This window comes from Galeopterus variegatus, unplaced genomic scaffold (assembly GCF_000696425.1).
Source record: "Galeopterus variegatus unplaced genomic scaffold, G_variegatus-3.0.2 Scaffold106, whole genome shotgun sequence".
In the NCBI taxonomy this organism is placed as follows: Eukaryota; Metazoa; Chordata; class Mammalia; order Dermoptera; family Cynocephalidae; genus Galeopterus; species Galeopterus variegatus.
The window spans coordinates 1138984-1156521 of NW_007726217.1; the positions used below are offsets into that span (position 1 = coordinate 1138984).

A 17538-nucleotide genomic window follows, 5' to 3' on the forward strand; every position below is an offset into this window, starting at 1 on the left:
CCCGGGAGCGCGCGGACAGGTGGGCGGGGCCGGCGAACGTGGGCGCGCCTTGGCGGCGGGGACCTTTGGGAGCCAGGGGGGCCGCGGCCGGGGTCGGGGGGAGTGGCAGACGGGAAAAGGGGCTCCGCGGTGTGTGGAGATGCGGCTGCCGCGGGGACATCTCGGCCTCCGCGCGCCAGTCCGAGCTCCGTCCTCACACGTCTCGCCCTAGCATCTCCCACGTGGGGCATGGCAACACCGTGGTCCCCACCGTGATGACCTGGGCGTCATCTTCGTGCACCGCGCCCAGCCCGGCACACACGCCCTGCCGGCGGGCCCTGTTTCACCGCTTCCCGCGAAGCAGCGCGCCACCAGCGCACTCTGCTCACGGCGTGCGTGCTCTTCCCAAAGCATAAATCCTCCCGCGTCCTCCCGCGCAGAGAGCCCTGCAGTGATTCTCCATTGCTCGTAGGTCCTTAACGTGTCCTTTTTGGCCCACGTGTGTGCACGTGCCGTCCCTTGCCTGTAAAGCTACCTCCCGTTCCCCTTTCCTTCCTTTGTGTAGTCAGCTCATCACCCAGATCTCAGCTCAGGTATCAGGTCTGAGGTCAAGCAGAGCACGTGATTCTTCTTGGAGAGCTTGTAGAATAGTAAGAAAAAAGGGCCATATTCAGAACCCCGGAGAACACCCGTCTTTACGAGGGAGATACAGGAAAAAGGAAGGGAGCTAGAGAAGGAAACTGTTAGGAAGACAGGCAGGAGCGGGTATCGACAAAAACCCAGAAAAGAATTTCAAGATGACGCTGGTCACTCGTGTCGTGCTACAGAGTTTAGGGGGAAGACTGGACTTAGAAAGGCATATTCAGTGAGTTAAGGAGGAAATGGGAAATGAGAAAATAGTATGGTTTGGTATGATGGGAAGGAGAGAGATGAGCTGTAGTCGAGGTGAAGACAAGATGGAAGGATGGTTTTTTATTTCATTTTTGGTTTGATGTTATGATGAGGAAAAAGCATGTTTTAGGTTGAGAGGTGTTTTAGGACCCTTTGGATGAGAGTGACAAAAAACCAACTCAAAATGCCCTAAGCAACAAGGGAGTGTATTGGCCGATGTAACTGGAAAGTCCAGAGGGAGGTCTGGCTTCAAGCAGAGCTGAATCTAGGGGTTCAGACCATCTGCACAAAGCTCAAATTCCTCTCTGCATGTTCAGACCTGTTTTCTTCTGGAGGGACTTCACTCACTGTGGCAGACCCTTCCCAGCAGCTCCTGGTTCAGCACCTCCAGCAGAGGAAGTTTCTCTTTGCAGCAGTCCCAACCAAAGCCCCCACCTGGTTCTCATGGGCCTGGCTTAGGTCATATGTCCATCCCTATGGGAATGTGGTATGCTGTTTAATTAGGCTAGAGGTGGGGTTAACTCCATGCCCTAGTCACCTGGATCAAGAGTGGAGAACAGTGGTTCTCTGGGGAAAATCAGGGTGCAGTGACCAAATGGAGAGAGCATAGATGCTGTACCACCACAGAGGGAGAGGTTGAGGGTACAGGAGAGAAGGGACAAGGTAAGAACAAGGTCCCCTGGGAAGTGGACTGGGGGTGGACTTCACCTTTGACCGAGAGACTAACTCCCTCTGGGGGAGACTGGAGAGTGCAGCTGTGGATGAGATACCTGTTAGCTACCTCTCCTAGTGAAGTAGGAGGTAAGGGCCACCTAAGAGTGAAAAGGGAAAGGAGAAGTGGGGTTTGGGGCTTGGGATATACCCAGGACGGGGTGAGAAGTCACAAAATAACCACTAATGCTGTGCCAGAGCTGTATTCACAGGCACTCAGAGGGGATGGAGGTGTGGCGGAGTGGAGGGAGGGGAGCAGCCTGGCTGGGAAGGACTTGACCCAAGCTCCAAGATTGGTTCTGAGCATGTGTAAGGGAGCAGTGGGATATAAGATGGGTGAGGAAGGAAGGGGCTAGACTGGGAAAGGTTTTGAATGTAAAGGCCATTTATTTTGATCTCATCCTGAAGGCAACAGCTAGCCATTTTGAGCAGGAGAGTGAGATGAGGAAAGTGGTTGTCTGCTCTCAGGAGGGTTTTTCTGGCAGCACATATAGGCTGAGTTGGAGGGTGGGGATGTGCAGGAGATTTGAGCAGCTCTGCCTATAGTCCCAGCAGATCGTATTAAGATTGGAGCTCAGTGACAGCAGCCAGAAGGAGATGGAAGGTTTTCCTTCAGGAATCAGCAGGATATGGTGACTGACTTGAATAAAAAATTGCTGAAAATCCCAAGGCTGAAATCCTAGGCTTTTAGAGCCCAGGAAACTGGAGGAGCGTGAGAGGCTGATTTAAAGTCACTTTAGATGTGGGAACTCTAAAGGAATGAGTGGGAGGCCTTCTCCCTAGAGCCCTGCAGCGTGCTCTCCCCCACAGAAGCACTGTACTACACAGATGACACAGCCCCTCCTTTCCCCACAGAAGCACTGTACTACACAGATGACACAGCCATGGCCAGGACCCTGGTGCAGTCCCTGCTGGCCAAGGAGGCCTTCGATGAGGTGGACATGGCTCACAGGTGAGGGGATGGTGGATGGTCTTGGGATGAGGTAAACCAGGTGGGCAGAGTTATCGCACCCCTTGACCAGAGGAATGATGTCTGGGCATGCTGGGACCCCCACCCTCTGCAGTACCCTGTTTCTAGGGCTGATGCAGCTTCCCAAGCTAGAAATGACAGCACTGCTGATACAGGCTCCTTAGGTCCCCAAGGTTTCCTCTTTTTCCAAACCAGCCAAGATTTCTTCCCTCCCAACCCTGAGTGGCATCCCATCCCAACTCTGTCTCTCTTCTCTTCCCTAGGTTTGCTCAAGAGTACAAGAAAGACCCCGACAGGGGTTATGGTGCTGGAGTAGTCACCGTCTTCAAGAAGCTCCTGAGCCCTAAGTGTCGCGATGTATATGAGCCTGCCCGGGCTCAGTTTAATGGGAAAGGGTCCTATGGCAATGGGGGTGCCATGCGGGTAGCTGGCATCTCCCTGGCCTATAGCAGTGTCCAAGATGTGCAGAAGGTATTCAACATGGGTGGCTTCTGTACTTTCTCCTCCCACTTCCATAGCCTGGGTCCTGTGACAGCAGGTCTTCCTCTCCCTAGTTTGCCCGGCTCTCGGCCCAGCTGACACACGCCTCCTCCCTGGGTTACAATGGTGCCATCCTGCAGGCCCTGGCTGTGTACCTGGCTTTGCAGGGCGAGTCTTCCAGTGAGCACTTCCTCGAGCAACTCCTGGGCCACATGGAGGAGCTGGAGGGTGATGCTCAGTCTGTCTTGGATGCCAGGGAGTGAGTATGGGCTGAAGGTGTGTCTGAGTGTGTGTGAGGGTGGGGGTGGGGGCGAGGAAGCCTCTGACATTGCCACAGAGCTGAATCTTCCTTCCTTATGGCAGAGGGACAGGAAGAAGGCCCGTTGCCTTGTCTGTGTTTCAAGGTTCTCAGGGACCCAGAGAACAAAACAACTCGCTCACACCTAGCCCCCTCCCTGAGTGTCAACGTGACCACATCCCTGCTGGCTCTGACCTCCCTATAATCTCTCCCCCACGCCAGGTTGGGCATGGAGGAGCGTCCATACTGCAGCCGACTGAAGAAGATTGCAGAGCTTCTGGATCAGGACTCAGTGACCAGAGAGGAAGTGGTGTCTGAACTAGGTGGGTGGACTCAGCTGTGATTTGTCCCCCCAAACCCAGAGTCCTTCAGGGAGGAGAGGGGAGCTTGGGATCATGCCCACCTTCACATCTTTGCCTCGGGCTGCTGTGACAGCTAGAGCTGCGCTCTGTAGGGTCTTTGGCAGGGTTGTGAGCTCTGCGCCTTCTTGTTCTAGAGCTGCAGCACCTTCAGCCTTGCAGATCAGTGTCCCCAGAAATGGCAACTGGCCCCCAGTGTATACAGCTAATGTTGGTAACAGATGTTTACCTAGCACTTTACCGTGGGTACTGTGCAGAGTGCTTTACAGACATGATGTCCCCTCAGCCTCACAGCAGCCTGTGAGAGATTCCTAACCTTATTCCCTCTACACTAAGGAATCATAGCGATGAGGTAACTTTCCCAGTCACGCTGCCAGTATGTGGTGGGGCCAGAATTGAACCCCAGCAGTCTAACTCTAGAGCCTGTGATCCTAACGGCAGCCCCGCTTGAAGCTGGAAGTGTTGACTGGGGGCATGGGGGCAGGCCCAGTTCCTATAATCTGGCTTCTCTGTAGGGAATGGCATCGCTGCCTTCGAATCTGTGCCCACTGCCATCTACTGCTTCCTGCGCTGCATGGAGCCCGATCCTGAGATCCCCTCTACCTTCAATAGCCTCCAAAGGACTCTCATCTATTCCATCTCACTTGGTGGGGACACAGACACCATTGCCACCATGGCTGGGGCCATTGCTGGTGCCTACTATGGGATGGGTCAGGTGCCAGAGAGCTGGCAGCAAAGTTGTGAGGGCTATGAGGAGACAGATGTCCTGGCCCAGAGCCTGCACCGGGTCTTCCAGAAGAGTCTGTGAGGGCCACAGCTGTGGGGGTTCTGCCATGTCCAGCAGGACTAACTGCAGCTCACATTGGAAACCTTCGGCTCCTCAAGCTTGGCACCCCTGCCTCAGTCTTCCTGCAGTGCAGGGCTGAGTGTGCCATTGGGGCTGGGGTCTCTCTGGAACAGCAAGCGATGGACTGGTGCCTCCCTGGTGCTGGGTTTCTGGCTTGCTGCAGAGCCGTGGGGCACTCCCTGGCTCCTCAGTGAGACATGAGGGACCAGGGCAGGTTTTCCTTTGGAGGACTGCTTATGGCATTTCCCTTTATTATGTAAGATATGGGATTTGGGGAGGTAGAAATGATCTGCAGTAGTATCATTCTCCCTGTTGGGTTTTAGCCAATTTGCCAGAAAGCCTGCCGTTGACTGAGCAGCAAGTTTTGTGGATCAAGGCACAAGCATCCAGCTGATCTAGGTGCATACCTGGCCCTTGGCTGTCATGGGGCTTGTTAACAGCTTCCAGTGGAAGTCACAGCAATAAACTGTGGTAAATCCCACCACTGTTTCTTACATTTCTGTTTTTCCCTGAATGGATTCTTCTTTCCTGGCAGCTTGGCCTTCTCAAGCCCAGTGCCTCTCTGTCTGGGCTGCACTCTTCTGGGAGCTGGGATCCCAATGTAAGCTGCCGTGTTGTCAGGCAGATTCCTGCAGCTCTTCCTACTGGCTGCATTGTTCAGCCAGGAAGGGCCAAGTAGGCATGTGTTGGTGGCTTTTCTTGTTGGACATCACTCAGAGTGGCCTAAGCAGCTGGGCCAAGTGCTTTGCTAGAGGCAGTGGGCAGGAACAATTCAGATTTGCCTACTCTCAGAGCCCAACTTCCCCAAATAGGACACAGGCCTGGTTGGGCCAGGAATAGGAACCCCCTTCAAGGGTGCAGAGAGCACCTTCTATCACCAGACTGCCAGCCTTTGGGGGGAGGGTGCAACACTGCAGGTGCCCTGGGTGGACTGAACGCTGTGTGCCTCCTGTATCTTGGGGCCCAGTCCAAGGCCTTGCCCCACAGGAAGTCTTGCATAGCATCCACTTTGAAGAAAGAAGAGTTGAAAGGGAGGGGATGCCTCTCCTCAAACTGTAGGTATATTTCCTTAGCTTCCTTCCAGCCTCATTGGAGAGACAGGCTTACACAGCTCTATAGCTAGCCTGATGTTTCAGGACTGTTGGGGTTTTCAGCCAAGATGGGGTTCTGCCAGGCTGGGATGCACCACAGGACTTTTGAGGGCACCGACCGATCCACTGTCCCAGATCCCCACAGCCAGGGACAGATCCCTTGCTGCAGAGAATGGCAGGTTATCAACAGATGCTTTCTGCCAGGACGCCTCCCTCAGCCCTGTCTTCAGCATTGGGCCTGGCACTAGCCCTGCCCTCAGGAGCAAAGATTCACAATTTCATTCATAATTTGTATCAGATGTTGAAACTTGGTCCTTGGGATCCTGAGCCAGCTGTTATGTTCCACTACCCCTAAGAGCTTGCAAGAATGTTCCATTGGTCCATCTCCCCCAGCTCTAGCTACTGCCTGCCTTTGTTTCTTAAAATGCCTCTTGGCATTTGCTGGGTACATAGCCTCAGCAGCTGAGGAGCATGGAGCAAGTCTGACGAGGTGGTGACAGACCCTAGGCTGGGGGCTGCTGAGGAACACATGCTTGAGAAAGCACACGAGGGCCGAGCCTGTGGCGCACTCGGGAGAGTGTGGCGCTGGGAGCACCGTAGTGCTCCTGCGGGTGCGGCCGGTCTCAAAAAAAAAAAAAAAACACAAGAGCCCCAGAGCACTCCTGGACTCTAAGCCCAGAGCTGGAGACACTCTGCATCAATGCCAATCTCATCACAGTGCTGTTTTATACAACAGGTTTTATTGAGGTTGTGTCAATACAGTCAATACTGTTGTTTTTCTTTTCAAAAAGAAGTCCCATTTTCTTTGATTCCCGAGTGCATTTTTCCCAAATCTTCTGTGACACAGGGCACATAAGTATGTAGAGGAGCACTCCTGGACTCTAAGCCCAGAGCTGGAGACACTCTGCATCAATGCCAATCTCATCACAGTGCTGTTTTATACAACAGGTTTTATTGAGGTTGTGTCAATACAGTCAATACTGTTGTTTTTCTTTTCAAAAAGAAGTCCCATTTTCTTTGATTCCCGAGTGCATTTTTCCCAAATCTTCTGTGACACAGGGCACATAAGTATGTAGAGAACTAAGTTTCCTATACCAGATTAGAAATGATATTACTAGTGGAAAACATTTAAACCTTAATCTTAAAAAAATGAGGAATCAGAATATAAAAGTGCACAAGGTAATGCATTTTTCATAGTTAAATCTGACATTGTTTATCAAAGCTAGTCGCTTAAGTGGACACCTGCAACTCAAATCCCATAAACATTTCAGAAACGCCAACCACACCTCCCTAAAGGCTTCAGGAATGAAATTTGGCAGAAGCTCAGCTCTGTGAAACAGCTCTTTTTAGCTCCCTTGGCACCCTACTTAGTCCCCTGGACTCCCTTTGGGAGCTGATTAATTTCTGCCGATCAGAACCCATCCCTAACACATCAGATTGTGGTGGCTTTGACCCAGGCAGAAGGAGGAGGTCAAACAAAGGACCCCCACCAGGTATGGCTTGAGACTCCCTAGTTGGGTCTCTTGGGTGTTAGGGAGTAAGAAATAAACCATGAACCCCCCCCCCCAAAAAAAAAAAAACCTTTTCTTAAAATGTCACAGGCAGATTTGGGTTTTCGCTTCTGAAAGCTAAAGTGAGCAGTCAAATAGCCCGCTTCATTTGGAGAAGCTGTGGGCAGGGAAGGAGGGTCGGCAAGGAGCCTGAAGAACTAACTGCTGCCCAGCGAGTCAGCAGTCGGCAGTCACCTCCATTACCATCACGGGCAGTCTGGAGTGGGCCAGAATTGGAGCAGTGCAATGAGATCACATCGTGTGACCCAGGTTCACACCCGGCACAGGAAAGTGGGCTGGCGTGGCGAGGGCTGAGGGAGAGGCCTCGAGCCTCTGGGGAAGTGGTCCTCCTCGCCTGGCCAAGAATGTCCATATGCCTGCCCCCTGCACTAACCTCAGTTTCATCCACTCAGCTTGAGCTAGGGGCTGAGGGGCTGTGAGGGGGATCCTGTTTCCTGCAGAGGGGCTCTGGGGAAACATCGGGAGCCAACCCCATTCCAAAGGGGCCCACTGGCACCCTTTCTCTCAGAGCCTCAGCCTCCTGGTCCCTAATCCTGCTTAGAACAGGAAATTGGAACCATCGGGTAGAAAGAGGAAGCCCTCACAGATTAACCCCTATAGTAGACACATATACCCCCCCATGTGGTTCTTATTAAGGAAAAGCAAGTGGGAGACTTCATCCCCGAACTTGGGTGCACCTTATTCAGAGGGCCAGACAAGAAGCTCTCTGCCTTGGGGAGATGAGTTGGGGGTGGCAAGGATCCCCTTACAATTAGGTATGAGAAACCCTGTCCCCCTGCAGCAGGTGATAGGAGAGAAAGAGAGGGACACTTGTTAATTGTCAGTCCTGCCTTGTGCCACCATCTGTGCTAGACACTTGTACACATTTCACAGAGTTTGATCTTTCTGGCCTGTGGAAGTCCCTAGGGGTCTGTGTGGCTGCCCTCTTGCTAAGCAGAGCCAGAGCAGCTGGGGCAGCCAGGGAAATGGGGACAGATGGGAAGAGCTGCCGTCCTGCCCCAGATCCATGCCCCTACCCCTCACAACCCACCTTTCCCCATGGCTGTGGCTGGAGCAGTGAAAGGGAGCTGACCTCCCCAGGAGCCCACAGAGAGGGCCACACAACAGTACCTGCTGTGGACAGGCCTGATGCCACAGCATCACCACTGGGGTGGCAGTGCTGGCAAGGTGTCCATGCGCCACCTCGATGGTCCCCCTCCTCTCCCTGTCCCCTGGAGGGAAACAAAAACTGTCATGTGTGGGAGGTCCTGGGGGAGCTGGAGGAGCCCCAGCCAAGGACTATGAGGGAGGCATGCCCCATTCCTTGAGCAGGTGCCATCTGGGTCCCCACGTGGATGGATGGGGGAGCTCAGCCCCCTCTCAGCTCCTTCAGGTCCCAGCAGCACCCAGGACTCAAAACGGGCCAGGCTGAGTGTCCTGGGCCCTGTCTGCAGATCAGGCAGGGCAGGAATAGGGGTGCAACCCCAACACTGCAGACATTTGGGGGAGAGGAATGCAGGCCAGGCCCTTGCAAAAACACTCTCAGCCTGCATGTAGGGTCAAGTCTCCTCAGGCCAAGGCCATGGCCCCCTCTGTTCAGCCTTTGGTTTTTTTCTTTAAATGGAGATTCTTTGTAACTGAAAAGGTCACTCTACCACTAAAGAGGAGGAGGCCAGGGCAGCAGGGCCCCCCACGGGTTATGTGGGGCAGAGCAAGAATCCTGAAAAGGAGGAATGGATGTACTCGGTGGAGTAGAGGCCGTTGGCCTGGTCCGAGGGCATCTGAACCCAGACCTGGTCGTTGGGCCGCAGCTGGAGCACAGCCCCGCCAGACGCCTGGTCCAGGTAGCCCTTCTTGTACTCGTCGTAGGTGTAGGTAGCTGGCACGTTGTTCTTGTACAGGGCCACCCACACGTTGGTGCCCTTGACGTGTACATGGTAGGCAAAGTAGTAGACGCCGCCCACAGGGCAGGTAAAGATGCCAGTGGCCGGGTTGTAGCCACTGTGGCCATTGTAGAGAGTTCGGTCAAATTTAACAGGCATGCCTGAGGCAGGGAAGGGCGAGGTGAGCACAGCGGTGAAGGCCGGCGTGGCGTGGGCTGATAGCTCACCCAGCCCAAACTGTGGCTTGCCCCCCTTGCCCAGCACAGCACCCTCCACACCACCGTTGGGCAGGTGGAGGCCTGCAATGCCAGTCTCGTCGAAGGCCCCAGGGGCACCAGGGGGGCCAGGAGGCCCAGGAGGCCCAGGAAGGCCTGTGAGTCCTGGGGAGCCAGGGACCCCAGGGGGCCCTGTGGGCCCAGCTGTTCCAGGTTCCCCGACTTTCCCCTCCCCAGGGGGCCCTGGCAGGCCTGGTTCACCCTTCAGGCCTGGCAAACCCTGGGGCCCGATAGGGCCAGTGGGGCCCTGAAGTCCTGGGATCCCTGAGGGGCCCCTCAGGCCAGGCTGCCCAGGGAGCCCCAAGTCGCCCTTCTGCCCAAGGGCTCCTGCCACCCCTGGTCCTCCAGGGCGGCCCGTGAAACCCGGTTCGCCCTTGGGCCCAGTAGGTCCAGGGGGTCCATGGGCCCCAGGAAGTCCCCTCTCACCTGGGAGCCCAGGTTTCCCAGCCAGGCCACTAGGCCCCTGGTCACCCCGAATGCCAGGCACTCCTGGGGGCCCTCCAGGCCCTGCCTCCCCCTTAGGCCCAGGGGGCCCACGTCTGCCAGGGAGCCCTGCAGACCCAGGAAGTCCAGGGGGGCCCCCGAGGCCCTGTGGGCCTTGCTCCCCTGGCTCCCCATCCTCACCTGGCTCACCTCTGTCCCCCAAGAGCCCTGGGACCCCAGCTGGGCCCCTGTCCCCTTTGGGGCCTGGCAGTCCTGGCATCCCATAGCCAGTGGGGCCTATCAGGCCAGGAGGGCCTCGGGTCCCTGGTTCCCCTTTGACCCCTGCTGGGCCCTGTGGCCCTGGCACCCCTGCTACTCCTGGAACCCCTATACCGTCTACCCCTGGGGGTCCTTTTGGGCCCACAACTCCTGGCTCCCCACTGGGGCCTGGAACCCCAGGAGGCCCAGGCTCACCCTTGTCTCCGGGTGCCCCAGGAAGCCCATCCAAACCTGGTTTTCCCAAGCCAGCTGGACCAGGGAGGCCAGGGGGTCCAGGGGCACCCCCCTGCCCTGGGGCCCCAGGTAGTCCTGGCTGGCCCACTCCATTATCCCCCTTGAGGCCTCGATCACCTGGGGGCCCAGGCTCCCCCTGGATCCCTGGCTCCCCCTGGAATCCTGGGGGCCCTGGAGCCCCCTGGGCACCTGGTTTTCCAGGGACAGTAATGCCTGAGGGGCCAGGGAGGCCAGGGGGCCCCGGGAGCCCCCGGAGGCCCTGGTCCCCTCGTATTCCTGGCTCCCCTCGAAGCCCTGGCTGCCCTGGTGGTCCAACCTTGCCAGGGAGCCCTGGAGGACCAGCCTTGCCCATTCGGGAGAAGCCAGGGGGGCCGGCTGGGCCAGGCTGCCCATGGAGCCCGGGCTTTCCGGTGCCTGGTTTTCCTGGGAAGCCAGGAGGGCCAGGGGGGCCCCGAGGCCCGGGCTTCCCAGGGGGGCCTGGCTCTCCTTTCAGGTCCATTGGCAGCATCGGTAGAGGCATATCTGAGAGAGAGAGAGAAGGGGGCAGTCAGGGGCCTGGAGAATGGGGACAGGAGACCCCATCTACCTACTCCCCTATGCCAGTATGAGGTACACTGAAGAGGAACAAGGCTCTGTATCTGCTCACGAAGACCACTCTCCCTCCCTGCTCACGTGGAAGATGGATTATAGGGGTGGTCCAACGGCCACCTTGGGGGCTGCAGAGTGTCTTCGCCCAGAGCTCCTAGCACCCAACCTACTCAGGCCAGACCTTTCCTGTGAGCTTGGGATGACTCTCATCCCTGCATGACCTGGGGGTGGAATGGCCACGAGGTGGCACCAGCAGCCCACCTTAGAGCCTGTTGGAGTAACACACCGCCCCCCACTCCGCCCACCCCATCCCACCACTTCTCCATATACCTTCCCACACTGTCCCTTCTGAAGACCACCTGTGCCAGCCAGCTGTACCTTGCTTCCAGTCCCTCCAGGGCTGAGAGGACCTCGACCAGCATCAGGAAGAACGGTAGGGATGGGAAGATCTTTGGTGGGGATTGGGGCCTGGGAGGATTTGTTGGTCGGGGAGGCAGGGAGTTTGGGGGTCAGAAGCTGTTTGAGGCACTGTGGGGGAGGGAGGCTCTCACCCAGGTACTGGCCCTTGCCCTCGCGGAAGGGCGGTCCCACGGGTCCTTTTTGCATGGGCTGCACATACTTCACTGGCGCGTAGCCGGCTGCCCCGCCAGCCCCACCACCAGAGGATGCCTGCGGCCTACATCCCAGCAGCAACAGCAGCAGCAGCAAAGACTGAGGCATCTGAGCCCCGTGCATGGCGTCCGTGGATGTGCTGCAGGGAGGAACACAGAGGGGTCATGAAGCCAACCCCGGGGTGGTTTGGCACTAGGCCCAGGGGCTCAGAAAAAGATCAGAATTCAGAAATTATTCATGAGCAATTGCCAAAGTCACAGGGGTCTGCCAGAGCTACCTCCTAAACCTCTTCCAACCTTGCCCATGGCTCTCTATCTCCTCTTTATCCCCCAGGGCCCAGCCTCTCGGGGACAACAGTCACTCTCTGCAACCAAACGTGTCTTCTAGAGCACAGTCTGACCTCGGCACGTAGCTTGCTAAAAACCCTTCGATGGTAACACCCAGGACTGTTTGCTGAGCCAGCTCTCTGCTGGGCACCGGGCTGAGTTCTTTAGAGATATGAACTCACTTAATCCTCACAACACTTTCATGAAATATTATTGTCATCCCATTTTCCAGATGATAAAACTAAAGCAGCAATCTCTAGGAAGCAGAACTGGGATCTGACTTAGGGCTGACTGACTCCACATATGTTGATGCCCTTCTGGGCTCCCCACTGCTTCAAATCATACAATTCAGATCGGGATCAAGTCTGTGGTGCTTAGCACAGCGTTCAAGGACTTTTTAATCACTGTGCCTGTCTCCCAACCCTATCACCTTCTACCCCTTTCTCTGTCTCTTCTCTCCCCCATACTTCTGCCCCAGTAACACAGACTCCTCTCAGCAACCAGATGCCAGGTGGCCTCACACCTCTAGGCCTCTGCACCTGCTGTTTCTCTGCCCACAATGTCAGTTTCCTACTCATCCTTTAAGGCCCAGGGAAGCCGTCACCCCCACCTCTATAAAGCCTTCCAATAGTTAACCCCTCACTCCTTTGTGCCCCGACCTATCTCTGTTCCCTGTCACAGTGTTTAGCTCAGCTCAGAGGACAAAGTCCAGGTGGGGAAGAAGCACAGGCTCTGGACTCAGCCAGCCCGAGTCCTCCACTTACCAGCAGAGGGAGCTTGGGCAAGAGAGTTCCTTATCTGTAAAAAGGGGTTACATGTACACCCAAAAAGTTGTATGTGAATGCTCATAATAGCATCATTTGTAATAGCCGGAAGTAGACAACCCAAATGTCCATCAACTGATGAACAGATAAAGTGTGGTATACCCGTACAATGGACTATTATTATTCGGCAATAAAAAGGAATGAAGTACTGATATATGCTACAATCAGCTGAATCTTGAAAACATTATGTGAAAGAAGCCAGTCACAAAATCATATTGTATGATTCCATTTATACGAATGTCCAGAATAGGCAAATCCATAGAGACAGAAAGTAGATTAGGGGTTGCTTAGGGCTGGGGATGCGGGAATGGGGAGTGACTGCTAATGGGTACAGGGTTTCTTTTAAGGGTGATGTCTGCCCAACTCTGTGAATACAGTAAGATACAGTAACAACAACAACAACAACAAAACATTGAATTGTACATTTAAATGGGCCAACTGTATGATCTGTGAATTACAGCTTAATAAAGCTGTTATTTTTAAAAAGGTTAACAACCTGCTTCTCAGGGCTGCTGGGATGAGTAGAGATGTCACGCCTGACTCAGAGTGAGTTCCCGTCCTTTGTTTTTTTTTTTTTTAAAAAGATGACCGGTAAGGGGATCTTAACCCTTGACTTGGTGTTGTCAGCACCACGCTCAGCCAGTGAGCGAACCGGCCATCCCTATATGGGATCCGAACCCGTGGCCTTGGTGTTATCAGCACCGCACTCTCCCGAGTGAGCCACGGGCCGGCCCAAGTTCCCGTCCTTTGAACGAGGGACTATTTGGCATTTTTCACACCCAGGGAAAGTCCCACTTCCCCTCACATCCCTGCTCGGGGATCCCCTCGCCTCACCCAGTGACCTCTGCACCTGTGCTGCCTGGCAGTCGTGGGGTTTGGGGGTGGGTTGTGCACATCCAGGGATGCCTGTGGGGAGCAGAGCCCTCCCTGGGGCCGACTAGAGCTGGGACTGCAGCTCTTCGTTCCTCCAAGCTCAAGACCACACAGAGCTTTGCAGGAATGAATGCAAGGCTGTGGGGGAGGTCCCAGGTTCAAATCCAGCTCCACGACCAACTTCTCTGAGCCTCAGCATAATGGTAACACCTCCCACTTAAGGGCCCACTATGTGCCAGGCCTGTGCTCAGGGCTTCAAAGGCCTCTTGCACCTTAATGCTCTCCACGAACCCATGAAGCTCATTTAATATGTATAGAAATGGGAGCTGAGACAGTAAGAACTGTGTCCAGGACACGCCACTCGGAAGTCTCAGAGCTGAGGTCTCATGTAGCTTGCCCTTAACACAGGTCACCGCCTCATCTTGCTCTGATGGATGCCAGGCCTCCATGAGGTGGTGCTGTGCAGGCCTGGCCTGCAGGGGTGCTGGTGGACTTCCTTCCAGGCAGTGTCCTAACAGTTTACACGTAATCCTCATACAAGCCTGTGACATGTGTTATCCCTGTTTTAGAGGTGAGGAAACTGGGTGAGGAGGTCACTTGCTAGTAGCACCACAGTCGGAACCTAAGCCCAGGCAGGGTACTCCTGAGCCCCAGGCCCTAGCCACCACTCTATCCCACTTGTCCTGAGCAGGGCAGGGCTCTCCTGTACTGGCCACCTGAGCTATGGGGTAGGGGGATAAGGGGGGCTTGCTCACATGTTCACAGAGCCAGAAATATTCTGCTGGGCGGGTGGGCAGGGGGATGGGGCAGAGGTGGGAGGGGACAGAGGGAGGGGAGGGAGCAGCTTCTGGCCTAGGTAGGCCAGGACCAAGGTCATGACACCACCAAAAGAGGATACAGGTCAGCCCCAGCTCTGAGAAGACTCAGCCCCCTTCCCGCACTGAGGATGGGGTTGATGGAGGGTGCACTGGGAGAGTGCTCAGGGCAAGAAGGACTGCAGAGCACAGGCAGGCAGGGCCCCTGGGAAGTTGCCCACCTTTCATTCCTCCTTTGTAATGGGGATCCTCGAGGAAGTGCCTCTGCCACCCCTGTGGCTCCCTGAACTTGCCCATCCCAGCACTTTTCTCCTTGTGCTATGCTCCCCTCCACTGAAGTCAAGAACCAGGTCTGATGCCAGGACCCCAGAGCAGGTGTATCCGCAAGTGAGGAGTGTCTGAATGAGGATTACAGCTCAAAGACCAGCTGTCAGGCACCCACCTAGAGGTTTATGCTCAAATATGATTTCATTCTCACAGCATCCCAGGGAAAGAGGTGCTATTGTGGGTCCCCATCCTATAGACAAGGAGACTGAGGCTCAGAAATAAAGTGAGGTGCACCCTGGCTAGGTGGGGAGCCAGGATGTGAGCAGATGTCTGTTAAGAACCTGAGCTCTGGCTGACCCGTTAGCTCAGTTGGTTAGAGCATGGTGCTATAATGCCAAGGTCAATGGTTTGGATCCCCATACTGGCCAGCTACCAAAAAATAAAGATAAATAAATAAAAAGTAACTTTAGAGTTGGTCGGTTTGCTTAGTTGGTTAGAGCACAGCCTTGTAACACCAAGGTCACAGGTTCAGATCCCAGTGCTGGCCAGCCATTTAGAAAAAAAAGAACCTCAGCTTCTAACCACTAGGACATACTGCCCCAGGGGGGAGAGCAGGGGGAGAAGGAAGGGGAGCAAACTGAGAGGGGGAGGCTCTCCTCCAGCTCCAAGCCACCTGGGGGTTTGAGGAGAGGGATCACTCTCACTCAACTTAGTTACAGAGGGAGGCCAGCATGTGCCAGTCTGGGTGGGGGCTGGGAGTGGAAGTGAGCGCAGGTCGGTGAGAAGGGTGTGCTGAGCCTGTTCGAGAGGTTGCAGAAAGAAATGATGTCCCCGGAATTGCATAATGTGGCAGCCCGGGTGGGACAGATCGCCCTCCAGCCCCAACCACCATTACAGACAAGGGGGTCTGGCACCTCTGAGCCCTGCGCCCACCTGCCTCCTTTTCACTGCACCACCCCAGGCTCCCTGGGGCTCTCTGGCCTCTACACATTCTGCCCCCGCTATTGCTCCTCCACCTCTTAGACATTTGGGAAGCCTACTGGATGCCTCCCTTGGGCTCCGCAGATGCCTGTGGGTCCCATCATAACTCTTATTCCCCCTGCAGCTTCCTACTCTCTCCGACCGCCACACTCCCCCACTCATGCCCAGCACAGCACTGGGCTGGCACACGGTCATGTTCCAAAATGTGTGATAAATCCAGTTCACCATCAAATGTAAAGGGCGCACCAGTAACTCACTCAGCCCTTTCCTCAGACACTTGCCTCACATGTATCTTTGCACAGAGACATGTCGCATCTGCCCAGGGACCCCCCCTCCCCAGGCCACAGGGGCTCATCTGGGCTAGAATGGGAAGGGGTGGGAGCATTCTTGTGGCCTCACAGAACTTCAGCTAAGAACCACCCACTCCTGGAATAGAAGTGCAAAGAGAAGAACAATTCATTTGTTCTTTGTTTGCCCTGTGCCACACAGTGGCCAAGCAGGGTGTCAGGGGTTGGGGAGGGCCCTGAGGCTCAAACCCGGCTCTGCCCATGACTGGCTGTGTGACCCTGGACAAGCCATCACCCTCTTTGGTGACCTCTTGGGAAGTGAAGGCAGGAAGGGGACAGGGCTGGCAAGGGCATGAAGTCTGAGGTGGGACGCACACAGGAGACGCTGATTCAGGGGATTGAGCAGTGGCGGCAGCGGGGTAGACGCGGTGTTTGGACAGCTGCAAGTCCTTAAAGGGGATTTCCCCCCTTTTCAACAAATCCCCATAAAACAGCATTTTGTCCAAGTCAGCGTTTTGTGGCAGCCTGGGCCTCCTCCCAGGGAGGCCAAAGAGACTGCTGGGAGCACACAGCACTACAGGGTCTTTCAGACCAATTGCAGAGGACAGGGGGAGACAAATGGGACCCAGCAGGAAGAAGTGGCATAAAGCAGACCCCTCGCCCCCTGGAAATGGCTGAGCAGGGGAAGAAGTATCAGCTAACAGTGAACCTTGCCACGGGTCCCTCTCTTAAAGGGTCCTGTCCCAGGGGTGACCAGCAGAGGGAGCCAGGTGATCCCTGGAATTGAAAGACCTGCCCATTCCCATCTCACTTCACAGATGAGCTATCAGAAGTCCAGATATAAAGGGGCTCCCGGGCCCCCCATCCCAGTCTCCCAGTGGACTGTGCAGGGGTGTGGTTGGTGTGCAGGGGTGTGGCTGGTGGATGGAATGGCCCTGCGCAGGCTCCTGCTGCTCTGTGCCCCCCACCCACCCCAGACAGGCGGCCACAGCTGAGGGAGCAGTGGGGAGCACTCAGGCAGCCCCGGGGCCTGGCCAAACCACAGGTATGTTATGAGACGCTTCCTGTTGTGGAGACATTTCTGCAGATCGGCTGCCCTGCTTGCTTGCCCGTCGGTGCCTCCTGTCTCCCCGCTCTCCCAGCCTTGCGCTTGGCTCCTTCCCTGGGTCTCTAACCCTGACGCATCTGTCCCCCCTCCTCTCTCTGGCCCTGTCTCTTGTCACCTCAACAGGTAAGCAGTGATTCTTGCTCAGGCTCCCCTTAATAGGGGCCCAGCCCTGGGGGCCCCTACGGCCCTCCTAGGTCCAGGCAGCCCCTGGGCTCCCATTCCAGCACAGCTACTTTCCAGCTGGGTAATCTTGGGTAAGTGACTTAACCTCTCTGTACCTCAGTGTCCTCATCTGTAAAGGATTAACTGAGATCATATGAGCTACCAGCCCCTCCAGGTATGCTGCCCTGTCCTGGCACCCTGATGGCCAGGAAGTCCTCCCTTCAGTCTAACCTCAATTCCTTCTACCACAAAGCAACATCTCTCCTCCATCCCTGCAAAAACTTAGGTGACTTGCTGCCAAAGGACAGGACTTGTGAAATGAACTACTAAAGTCAATTTTCTGGCCTTCTAGACTTCCCTGACCATTCCTGAGATGAAACTGGCCAGGGCCCACAAAGCCTGCTCAGGACTAAGACTGAATTATG

The 17538-nt window shown here is 55.4% G+C and overlaps 2 protein-coding genes across 2 annotated transcripts; one reads left to right on the forward strand and one right to left on the reverse strand.

The window, feature by feature from the left end:
- Positions 1-2438: 2438 nt before the first annotated feature.
- On the forward strand, positions 2439-5031 carry ADPRHL2 (ADP-ribosylhydrolase like 2). The gene is made up of 5 exons (XM_008585506.1): positions 2439-2533; positions 2815-3022; positions 3106-3290; positions 3552-3652; positions 4204-5031. The coding sequence occupies exons 1-5, from the start codon at positions 2466-2468 to the stop codon at positions 4494-4496; spliced, it is 855 nt and encodes a 284-aa protein (XP_008583728.1). The 5' UTR covers positions 2439-2465; the 3' UTR covers positions 4497-5031.
- A 2167-nt stretch (positions 5032-7198) lies between these two features.
- On the reverse strand, positions 7199-11605 carry COL8A2 (collagen, type VIII, alpha 2). Its single transcript, XM_008585515.1, has 2 exons — positions 11410-11605; positions 7199-10792 (listed from the first exon to the last, which is right to left on the reverse strand). Exons 1-2 carry the CDS (start codon positions 11591-11593, stop codon positions 8874-8876), a joined length of 2103 nt encoding a protein of 700 aa, XP_008583737.1. The 5' UTR covers positions 11594-11605; the 3' UTR covers positions 7199-8873.
- Positions 11606-17538: the final 5933 nt, after the last annotated feature.